The 12,792-nt window shown below is 39.0% G+C and overlaps 1 protein-coding gene across 5 annotated transcripts in view; it reads right to left on the bottom strand.

The window, feature by feature from the left end:
• Window positions 1-12,792, bottom strand: part of LOC309603041 (E3 ubiquitin-protein ligase KCMF1) — a 55,768-nt gene that overhangs the window by 19,227 nt on the left and 23,749 nt on the right. For all 5 annotated transcript variants that reach the window (XM_082337384.1, XM_082337385.1, XM_082337386.1 and 2 more), the window contains one exon: window positions 11,137-11,304. In XM_082337384.1, the coding sequence (XP_082193510.1) occupies window positions 11,137-11,304 (168 nt within the window). The remainder of the gene's footprint in view (window positions 1-11,136; window positions 11,305-12,792) is intronic.

Here is a 12,792-nt window from a genome sequence, read left to right as displayed (position 1 = left end):
CTAGGAATATGTCCTTCTGACAGCCTAAGTTGCAGCTTCCCAAGGTTTATGACATCTGCTACTGACCTCTCCTTAGGCCATGACTAGGAAGAACAGAACAACATTTTTGTTTCTGCAGCCTTACAAAAGATGATGCTTAAGCTAAAAATGTACATACTTATAATCCACTATATTAACAAATAGTATTTTACACCTAACGAGGCTTTGAGGGCCAACACTCCAAGACCACTACAGGAAATGAACTTCTTAGTAACATACTAATATGCAGAGTTAAAGATACAGAATCAGACTGAATACACTGCAGAACAAAGTTTATGTTTATTAAGTCCCTGTTCTCCTTATTTGGAAACTGTTCCTGGAGAATTTAAATGCTTGAGAATGAGAGAAAGATACCCCTTCAACAGGCATGGTATGAAACGCCCAAGTAGACAGGCAGCCTTGCCAAAGAAGAAACGCTACCTGACACACTGTGCATTTTAACTGGTTCATCAAATTAACTATCACACTAAGTTGGAGTACCATCTTGAATCTACGTTTATTTATTCACATACACAAGGAAAACATTATGTCAAACTATCCAAAGTAAAAAGTTCCCAGACAATTAAGTCTTAAGCAGCATTTGAGGTTCCATTAGGTATTTTATACAATAAGGCACAGAAGTTAACTTTTCATTTGAGAATGGAACTGCATATCAGATACAATTGAAACGGAGAACTATACAGACTGAAAGTCAGCATGAATGTAAGTTGGAAGACGTGTCCAAAAGACTAGCATCTCCCCCCCCCCAGCCTGAAAGTGGTTTAGTATAGTACCGACACAAACAGATGCCTGGAATCATCATTAGAAGGAAATCCCAAAGGTCCTTGCACAACATATATCAGGACTCAGTTCTAAATGCATCTGAGTCACCCAACACACAAACGATGGGCATTTCCTTGACAGGTTGTCAGGCATTCAACTGGCATCCTAAGAACAAGACATGTGGTATGTCTTAATTCAAAACATCTGTCCTTACCTGATCCCCTATAAATCCATGGGAAGAGCCAGTGAGGATAATGAAGAGGAAGGTCTGCTTTCCCACATTTACAGCAGAGGTCACTGGCCAACACCTAAATATACTATATTCAACTGAAGACGACAATACTACCAGACTGGAAGAAAGCTTCTTAAAGACTCTTAAATCTGCTTGTTTGCTTTATAAGCTAAGTATCAATCAGCTTTAGAGTGTGTTCCAAATGCACAAAACCAGGAACAGCAGCAAATTCCCCCACATCAAAGCTTTTAAACTATCTGTAGTTCTTATCCATTACTCACAGTAAACTTGTGTTTATTCTGTATGAGTAGATTGGTACTACAATTACTCTGGCAGATGACCAGAAAAACTGGGTCTGAGGCAGGATTAGACCATTAGCATTCAGGACTCTGACAGTCCCTATGTACAGGTGTTAAGCAACATCATCCTGCAAGATGAACCAATTAGATTTACTTCTCTAAAATTACAGCACACATTTTCCAGATGGTGACCAGTCTTGTTTCCAAGTCTGCCATTCTCATCTTATTTACATGATATGCAATAAAGACTTATATGAAAATTAACCTGCTCCAAGTCTGAGGTGTTATGGAGACTGTTTCAGATACAACACACAGAAGATCTATGTAATTCAGAGAACTTCAAGATTTTGCAGCTCCTAACCAGTGCCACTTCAGTACATATTTCACTAACTACTCCTCTGAAAGTTTCTCCAAGACTTTGGAGAAATTCAGACTCCCATTCTGATGTAGCCAAAAACCTGGGTGGGGGTAAAAAAAATTACCAATATGCTGCAGCATACTCAAATACAAAGAGCTTACATACGTCATGGTTTCAAATGAGGAAAGCACAAACAAGGTTTATGTGGGACAAAGTTCTAAGCAGTCACTAAAACAGTCTCTGAATGGATCAGCCATACAGACTCCCTAACAGATATTCTTTCAGAAAAATGTATCTGCAAGGCAAAGGATTCAAAATTATGTCAGTCTAGAACAGATAAATGCAAAATGCTTCAATGAAGATGGAGAAAAGAATCCTCCTTGCAATTATATGAATAAAAATTCTAATGAAAGCAGCTCATTACAAAAGTTGTTACAGTATAAAAGCATTCTTTAAAAAGCATTTTTAAAATGCTTTAAAAGCATTCTTACTTCTACAGTGTCATTGCACAGAGGAAATGTAAACTTCAGTTCTCATTTTTTCAATGACAAAGATATAACGGAGTTAGAACTTAAGTAAAGATTCTGGGAAAAAAAATAAGATGGCCAAACTTTTAAACTGAATAGTTAAGAAGAATTCTAAATCTAATTGCATTTAATCTGCCCAAACAGCACATGCAAACACTATATTGTTCTCTGAAACTCAATAATTCAACAAGAACTTCTGCAAAAAAATTCTGCCTACCTGCAGGAACAGCAAAAATGCTAGTCACAAACACATCAAAAGCTAATGACAGTTTGTTTAGTTGATCCTCTGATTTCCCTCAAGTTTTGGTATCATCCTCATGATGATGATTAAATACCTATTTACTGATTGGAAAACCAAAATTCTCCATTGTTGCAAACATGCACATATACATGTAAGAATACCAAGTTAAATTTTCCTTTGAGGACTCTTTCTAGCTGGGCAGACTCATTTCTGGGACTTTTCCAAGTCCTGGCATCTTATATACTGATCTGGATAAAACAAGATGAAAATAACTTGAAGGGGCAAGCTAATGAAAAGAGGGGCAAATCATTTTATTCTTTAGATGATCTGCATATAAAAGTAACATCTGCATCCACTACCTAAAAAGAAAAAAAATCCCTCAAAATTACTGGGTAGTGTAAAAACCTCTACCTACAAACCTCATTATTTCATGAATGTAAGTATTTTCAAGTAAGGCAGAAGTACCAACTCCAACTTCGCAGCTGAGCAAAGGGCACAGGGCCACAACCAATCTGAAGAGAGTGGTAAATATACTAGCATGCAGGTAAAAGTATCTTTTCCTTGGGTGCGTTGTTAGCTCAGTCCTAAATGTCAAGAATTCCAGCAGTACACACTGTTCTATCAGAAAGGGGAGAGATTTGACGAGTACTGTCAAATCCTGTGTTTCTCGTTTTTGCTTTTAGAGGATATGAAAGAAGCCATTTATTAATTAAAAAAATAATCATCTGAGTTCTTTCCAGCATCCTGATTATACTCCTGTGTGTTCTCCCACTCATAACTCCTTCCACATCTTTCTCATAATACGCAGCAAACATACATGCACACGCCAAATGAATATGCCTTCATCTGGAAAAAAAATTAAAAAGTGCACCTGTCAGAAGTGAAATCAGTCACCAGCAAATCTAAATATTTTTCCTTTGGAAGTTTATACCTCCCTTCTTTTCTCCTCCTCAACTTTAATCTCTCTCCACCTCTTACAATCAAAATCTGTCCCTTTTCTAAGCTGAAATACAGGTCACCAGATAAGTTTTCTTTTAAACTAGAACATAAATTAAAAAAACAAAGAGGCTGGTAATTAAGTGATATCATAAATCTTTGTGTCTAACTTTAGCGCTGAAGTTACTGAATGGATATTTCTCCGTGTGTTTCATTTTTACAAGTACATCAAAAATCCTAAAAATTATGAACACAGTCATGTGACTGACTATCAAAGGCTCATTTGCTAAGGAACACCCTAACAATTAGAGGTAGTATGGAGAAAAAGTGAAAAGGCCACGCCTCCATGGCTGAAGAAGCAAGGCAACCTACAATTGTATTACTGTTTTCATTTACAGTTGTATTACTGTTATGATGCAACTGGCCCATGACCAAAGAATTATCCCTTCTGACCACAAAGAAATGTTTCAGATAATGTATTTTGGTTCTTTCCAAATACCTTCCTACACAAAAGCAGGAGTCCATAACTCTTCAAACTCCTCTGGACCTCTAAAGCCTTCTTTTCAAAGTAGCTAGGAGGACAGACTTGCTTAGTAAAAAAGAAAACCAGACTAAATCACATTGCTCTAGGAGAAGATTCATTACCCACACTGCTTATCAATTAGATAAACAATACAAAGGAGTAAAAGGATCAGAATACTGCCTAAAGAGGACTCCAGAATAGTTTATGAAGTTAGGTTTCAAGCTTAACAGTGTTTAGACATTATAGCTTTTCTTGGCGAAAAAAATTAACGTGAAAATTCGACCAAAAATATGAGCAGTTTTGCTTTATTATCCATCTATAGCTACAGACTACTTGTATTTAACATTTAAATCTAACTAACATGTTCTTAAACTTGGCAGGAGGTTAGTAATGACACAGAAGTACAGTAGGATTCCTTAGACAAAAATCAGTCTTTCAAAGAGATGATTCAGGACTACATGTTGTAACAGCTTGTCCTTGCTTTCTGTTAAGAAATATTGCTTTACAAGGGCACATAGCACTCGGGAATTTTAGTTTCACTTTTCTTCGTATGAGTAACAATTTCAATTTTATATATACATCTATATACAAAAATGTTGGCATTATACAATATGACATGCATTTAATTTTTTTTCAATGTTTGAAGAAACTAAACAGTGGCAACACACCGCATTTAACGAAGTATATATATTCCTGTATTACTAATCAAGCAGTCATACGATTCAAAACAGTATTACCCTTAAAACTTCTGGTAGCTGTGCTTTGCTGCAGATTTTCTGAACAAAAAACATTGTAAAACCAGCTAGTTACTCTGCTATAAGCCTAAAGACATAACACTTACCTACCCTCTATTTATAAACTTTTGCACAAAGGAACGGGTCAACAGGAATCTTAGGAAATTCAGCCCAGTCCTGCCACAGGCAGGCAGACCTGGGCAGTGATGCTGGCAGGGCCAGGGAGCAGCTCTGAGGAGATGGTGCTGGGTGCAGGGGTGGGCAGCGAGGGGCCAGCCATGTGCCTAGAGGAGTAGGAGTAGGGGTGATCCCCTTGGCGCAGCACCCGTCAGCCTCATCCAGGCACTGCATCTCATTTGGGGCCTCCTAGTACAGGGGAGACAAATTGAAGTGAGTTCAGCAGAAGGCCATTAAGATGGCAGGGCTGGAGCACTCACCCTCTGAGGAGAGGCTGCAGGGCCAGCACTGGTTCAGCCTGGAGCAGACAACTTTGCGTCACCTAACAGCTGCCCCCACACCTACAGATAGGATCAAGATGTAGCCAGGCTCTTCCCACTGCTGCAGTACAGGAGGACAAGAGCATATAAGAAAAAACATTTTCCCCCATGTAGACAGGCAGCAGAACAGGATACCCAAACAGCCCATGTGCCATCTCCATTCCTGGAGGTTTTCAAGACACAAGTGGGCAAAGCCCTGACTAACGTGGTCTGACCTCACAGCTTGGAGCAGAAGGTTGGACCAGAGACCTCCAGAGATCCCTTCCAACCAGAATTATCTTATGACTGATCCTATGAAACAAAGATGCACAGTGATATGGCTGTAGTACTCATCTAGACTCTAATATTCTGTTAATCATCAATGTTGTCCTGCTTAACAGACTGAAGGGATCTACTCTCAACAGGTGGGATCTCTATTGACCTCACTTGAAGGTCCTCCCCTTTCACTACAAAGGCAGTGCAAGAGTCATGTTTGTTAGAGTAAAATGCCAGCTCAGCTTAATCTGGAAACAGCGGCTCATTCCTTCCAGCCAGAGCATCACTATTTCTATCTTTCAGCAAATTTCCAGTACAGCTGTGTCTAGCAGGAAGAAACAGCACATCCTCCATTTTTCCTTCGTGCAGTTTCATCAGCTGCCAATCTCAGTATTCAACCTCACAGCCAGATAGCGCTGGGCTAACTGCTACAGTGTGAGACACATGCTGCTGGGGCTGACAGTGATTACACAGCAGGTATTCAGTTATTTGTCCAGCAACAGTTGGGTGTTTTGTTTCCCCAGCAGGCACCAGGGCGTTGGGCTGAACAACAGGCCTTAGCTGCCTCGACCAGCCTCAAAGCAGACCTCCACACACACCCTCTGCCCATGGGCTACATCTAAGGTCTGACCATGAACTATGCTGCAGCTGCACCCAGCGCTCCTCCTGCCATAAATGGGTCTCCTGCAGGGACCCCACAGCTGAGTTGTCATACTTGCTTTGTCTGGGACTGTCCACAGGACCTGCTGCTGTTACCAACCTGCCCTGCACACCCTGTCAGTGAGGACACTGCCCCCACCTGTGCTGTAGTCACCCTTAGCTCCTGGTTTGTTATTCCTTGTGGGGCAGTCCTGGCCTTGCTGCTCCTTAACAATAAGAATCACATGCTGAAGCCATGAACAAGCAGAGATACTAATGAGGATGAGAGAGGATTTACTGAGCAGTGCCAAAACAGCAGCTGCTGCTCAATGGCAGGGTCAACTAGCTGGGGAGCAGCTCCGCTGAAAAGGACCAGGGGATCCCAGTGCATAGCAAATCAAACATGAGTCAGCAGTGTGCCCCCCTGCATCACTTGAAGGCATATGATGACCTGCACTAAATCAGTAAGAGAGCAACCATCAAATCAAGGGATGTGGTTATGCCATGTTACTTGGCACTTGTTAGGCAACGCCAGCAACACAGGGTTCAGTTTTAGTCTCTCCAATTCAAGACAGATATTGAAATAAAATGGAGAGGATCTAAGGGTTTTTGTGTGTTGTGCATGCACACGCACATTTGTGTCCCCCAAGATCGTTAAGAGGACTGGAGATCTTGACATAAAAATGGTTGAAAGAATGGAGTTCTTCCACCCCAGAGAAGGCTCAAGGTGGATATCATCTCCAACTTCTTATACTGAAAAAGTAGTTGTAGATGTAATAGATGTATGCCCTTCAAAAGGAAGCATGGTGACAGGTTGCAGGCACAGGCTGCTTCAGAGGAAATTCTACTTAAGGAAACGAACAGAAACCCCAGCATTCACTGTAGGAACAAAATGCCGGAATAGGTGGCCCAGAAGTGGTGAAACATCCCTTGAGGGAAATATTCACGACTTAAGTTGGGCTATCCCATCCAGTCATGTCCCTGCTTCCAACAGAAGGTTGCATCAGATGATCTCCAGAGTCCCCTTCTAAACAAACTAGGCTATTCTGTGATGCTCTGACTTAGCAAGATACATACTTACCAGACAGATCTTGTTCTAGCAGTTGAAAAATCACAAAAGCCTCAAGCTGAATTCTGGTGAATGCAGTCAGACCTCACAGTACACTTTATCAAGGTAATCATTATTTAAGCAGCTCCCTTTGTCTAAGAATTAGGCACAAAAGGTGGCAGGATCTTCTGTCACATAAGCACCTGAGCTGACAAGTGAAGGTACACTTGTTCTGTATTCTGATAGAAGTAACACAATATGATTTTGGCAGAGAATTCTACTAAAAATTTGTATTACTTTGCCAGTATAACCCTTTTAAAATCATTGGGGTAATGTGCAAGCCACATACTTAAAATCATAGAGCATCCTAACAGCTTAGGATTCTTTTTCAGAGAAAGAAAACTGGGAAGTTTGCTCTGAACTGCTCTGTCCTGCAAAAAGCACAAAAGTACGACTACCTGGTAAGCACATTCCTGTTCTTTACACAGGCCTATTGCAATTCTACACTTCGACCCCTCAGAAATAAACTACTTGGACTTGTGCTTTAAAGGCCACTTGTCATTACATTTGAGACTTCATATTTTATTTTAAGCTCTGTCCCTGTAACAGCACCATATCATTCTTGGTGCGTGTGTTAAAGCATTTTTTCCAGCGTCTCTTGTGGGGACTGGGGAACAATAGCACTACCATTGTTCTGGATCCCATCTTGCTTCAAAATTAATACTAGGTCATACACTGACTCCTGAAAGACAAATCTGCCAACCAGATGGTACAACAGTGAACACATCTGTAGCCAGAAATAACTGGGGCTTTTTATTTGTTTTCAGTATTCTTATACAGGCTCCTGTACTAGTCTGAGTCTCAGGGGGAGGAATAAATCAAAAAATACCAAGATGATAACAAAAGCTCCTTCAGAGCACCTGAAGAAGTCCACCTTCTTGCAATATACTCTGCAACATTATTACAGTACCTAGGAACCCTAAAAACTGATCAGAATTTTCATGGAGGTAAACAATGTTCACTTTTTCTATGTGGAAACAATCCCAGACACATAGGATCATCCATGTTATTAGCTGTCAACCACAAACCTGAATTTAGTCACAGCTTTAGGCACAGAGTACTTAAGCAAACTCCACAGTTATCTGCATATAGACACTGCTGGCCAGAATAGGGGTGAGAACTAGAAGTTCAGGGTCCTTTTCATCAGCTGCAGATGGACCTTGACCAAATTATTCACTGATCCCCATGTGCACTTTTAAAATCAGAAAAATGACACTAACTTCCTCTGAAGTGCTTGCATCAGTTTTGCAATGCAACGATCCACCACTCTGCTTCCTTCTCCTTGGTAAAATACTCATCTTTTACCAGCTGTTCACTTCCCACCATCAGCAAAAACTCTAAGTTTACTCCTATTTAGAACAGTTTTCATACCTTTGAATCAAACCTGATTACAGACAGCAGTATTGAAGTTTGCCAGTCGCCAAGTAAACTCCAATTCACACACCTACATCTTTAACAGCCTTCCATTCTGCGATTCTACTGAAGTTTTCCTTAGGAAAACTCGCTACTCATACCGTCATACATTAGAAAACATTCTCCTTTCATTTAAGTTTCCGCATCACTAGGAAGTGACTGAAGACTTCATTACTTCTATGCCATTTAGTTTTACATTGCCAGTCTTGCCCTTGAGATTATTTTCTTTTAACCCATTAATATCTCCTTCCTTGGTGATTTCTAATATTCACTAGTACAGCTATCCTGACAACTCCGAAACAGGTCATTCTAGACTAGTTCTACCATTCATTATTGATTTTCTAATTAAACTTAACATTCCATAGCTCCTAATTTTTTGGATGTTCCTCAAAGTCACATAATCTCCTTGGCTACACAAGGCCCTTTAAAGTTACTGTAGTTTCTCTAAGCATCTGTACAATACTGTAAAGGCACACTCCTTTATGTCTTACATTCTACAGCGAACTGTAAAAGAAAAACATTAAGAATGATGTCACAGACCTTCCTGAGCCCCAAGGAATATGTTATTTCTAAATATTCCCTAATTTGTTCTCCAGTGTATAAGCTTACAAGGTCACTAGTACTCGGGTGCCATCCACCTTTGCCATGGTTCACAATCTGGTGGTGATGCATTCTTTCCTGTTCTTGTTCTACAGTGTTAATCAAACCAGGAGTCTTGCTGCAGAGCTCTGCTGCAGTATTTTTTTTTCCCTAACACTGGTTCTGTGGGAGCAATGCTCAGATATCAAGCCATATGAAATTTTTAGAGCTTGTTTCCTTATTCTTCTTATTTAAAGAAGCCACAGTAGCATAAACACCAAGCAATGCAGAAGTAGCCCTTGGAGTCCTATTACCCATCTCAATAGCTCACTGTGAACTTTCTTCCACCTCGCCATTTGTATTCTTTATGCAGACTTAAATAGTAAAAAAATAACCCCTCTCTGCCCCGACAACATACACAAATAAAATGCATTAAACCAAAAAATACGTTTATCAAAGACTTCCAAAAGAGAAATATCCAAGTTGCAAGAAACAAAATATATTTCCTAGACATTCTTAGGTTCTGATGACAGGCATCTTTTAAGAAAGTAGTGTTCAGAACAAGTTTCCTCATTGCAGTACACTGAAAGCTTTGACATTTAATGTTAGCTTAAGGCTTCATAGCAAGCATGTTTCAGCCCTCTTTACCCCTATGATGAGCATTTAATGTTTATGGCAATGCTGTCCTTCTAGTCCATGTGTAACATCTAAGAATAAATGTTGCTAAGGGGCTAAGGAGTTTCAGCTGTGCATCTCAGTGACCAGAATCCTGAATTAATATACTGTACACAGAGAATTTTACCTCATTAGTGAGACCAAAAAAAAAAGAAAAAGGCCCAAGAAGAAACACATGCAAGCTAAAATGGTGGCATGCATTTTTGCTAATGCACTAAGTTATTTCCTTCCAAACCCTGGATTCCCAGGGCCTGGATTTTTGAAGTCATGGCCAGGCAGTCTTGGGGCAAGCAGAGCCCTGAGAATTAAAGGACAATGAAAGACATCTTCATTCAAAGGCCGTTTGGAGAAACCAACTGCATATTTTTATTTATATCTATCTATCTATATATATATAGATATAGATATATATATATTTTATATATATATATTCTCTAATCTTTAAAGCAATAAAGAAGTAGATTTTACTTTTGTTCTAATCAAAAAGGTAAGAAAGTAATTTACAATTCATAAGACTTCAGCTTTTAAGAAATCATCACATTTAAAGAATCCAAAACGTGAAAAACAATACAGCCGGGACCACTAAAAAACTTTTATTAAAATGCTAGCCCCATGGGTTTAACATAAAAACTAAATACATGTGCAGCATCAGCTACATCTTAGAGTGGTGGTGGTTTTTCACAGTAGTATCTTGTGAGTTACAACCTGTTACAAATATGATGCAATAGAAACAACAAGCAGGATAGGAGACAAGAACAATTATTGCTTTATTTTAAATATTGACATGGCTTTATAGCCAGAAATTAGTAGATCTTCAAAGGAGTTCCAGGAAGACTACATGCTAGTCCTTGCCACTAGTCTTTTATACTCAGTACAGCCCATCACGACCCCTGCTGTACCTACAGTCCCCCATAAACCATCAGTAAATAACATTCCTACAAAATCTCACCAGGATTTTTCCGCTTGTAGACTGTGGCACTTAAGTAAAGCATACCAGGGGTAGAAGGTTGCCTCATTTTCTGAATTTGAAGTTAATTAGGAGCAGTCATTAAGTATATTTATTAGTCTGATAACCTGCTGTTATCAAACCAAAATAAAAAAGTTTAAAAATATATATGCACCAATTAAAAAGAAATATATAAATCAGTTCTTGTACACTAAAATCAAAGAAAACACGCTTGTTTTTTAGAAGACAAGAACTTGCTCTTATTTTCAGTGTTACTGGGGGAAGTGATTAGTAAGTACAAACATGAAAATCCATATTATGTTTGTAGACACAACATAGCAGCAAATTGCCAGAGTTTCAAATTATCACTTACCAAAATCTACTCTTGTTAGTATGCACTGCATTGGATGGTCAGTTGTATGCCTTGTCGTCGTTGCACCACTTTCATAACAAGTTGCACACAGATCGTAATCGTAGCAAATTAAACACTTGTATCGGCGACCTCGAAAATTTCCTTTTAAACATGCATCACAGCTGACACCTGTAAACAAATAAAATGGCTTTAAAACAGCAATAAATGCACTTTTTTTTTTAGAAGAGGCAGATTTGTTGCTATTGCCTCTCAACAACTAAAAGGAGCGAGCCATCTCTGACATGTGCAGCTGACACAAGACTCAATTTTTAAATGTATTTATGTCTTTAAAAGACACTGCTGTCCCAAAATTAGAATCTGGAATTCTTGACGTAAAATAAGGGCAAACTCAAGCATGTGAAATAATAATAAGTTGAGTTATAAAATCTCTTCAGACACACCTTCCTACAGGCACCTTTACCTGGTAGTATTGACTGGTATTTTGACTGTTCAGTTAGGAATCTTGGGCCAAACACTCTTAAAAGCTGAATAGTATAATGGCAGATCAAGAGTCAAAACCAACAAAAATAAGCAAACCAACCACTGACAAAAATCCACCAGCCTTTCAGCCTTTACTTTCACACTTCCTAATGCTTTAATTCTGAAGAACTCCATAACCATTCCTGACATTATATGTGGGGTAGAAGTTAGGACCTTTTTCCATTTTAAATAACAGAAAAAAGTTAAGGTGTTTTTTGAAGTTAGGCAGCATCAGTTCTCTCCACCCTATTTCTTTCTCAAGCTCAGTTTTTGCACTATAAGGTAGTCACACTGCACATGTCAGAGAAAGGTTTTCTAGCTTCCAAAGGTTTTCATTTTTCTCCATGTGGTTTCACTTCTCTCTTGGTTACTTAGTTAAGTGCAGGAGAAGTATCACCATCTTGTAATCTGTCGAGTCTAACACAAACTTCCTTGAATTGCAGCAGCAAACTAAGGGCCTCCACAAAGGAAACTAATGTATATACAGTTAAGGCAGGGTTTTGATCAGCATCCTCTTTCAGCATCAGCTAAGACATGCTCTTCATAGCTTGGTATAAGCACAGACAACTTTAGAGAAATAAAACTGTCTGAATGAAATAGTCACATTAGCCACCTCCCTATTTTTTTAAGCCTAACTGCCAGAGGACTGGTGTTAATTACAGATTTTTTTTTTTCCCCCCTCCATTTTTTTGTTGTGCTATTCCACTCTGTAGCATCTGAACAGAAGCTTTACCACACAAGCAGGAATACAACAGCACAGGAATGCAACAATAAGTAATTTCTTTTAAATCTCTGCTCATTGTTCAAACAATTGCATCATCACGTTTAGATGAACAGTGGACAAAATTATTTCATCATTTTTTCCTTTAGTTTTTTTACCTACAGGGATAACTTAAGGCATTATCTAATCGTTTCTACTGTCTAAGCACCATGCTTATATGAATAACACACCTATTTCTTTAGTTGCCTCACTCAGTATCTACTTTGAAAGCATCACTCTACATGGAATAGTGTATTAGAAGAAAATATTTCAAGAATCTTTGTTAATAGCCTCAAAAAAACACATTTTGAGGATGGCCTTGTTACCATCTTCAAAGGTTTTTTTGTTTTGTTTTTTTAAATCTTTCTCACTTGACA

This window comes from Platalea leucorodia (assembly GCF_965183815.1).
Source record: "Platalea leucorodia genome assembly, chromosome: Z".
In the NCBI taxonomy this organism is placed as follows: domain Eukaryota; kingdom Metazoa; phylum Chordata; class Aves; order Pelecaniformes; family Threskiornithidae; genus Platalea; species Platalea leucorodia.
This window is presented reverse-complemented; position numbering and strand designations above follow the sequence as displayed.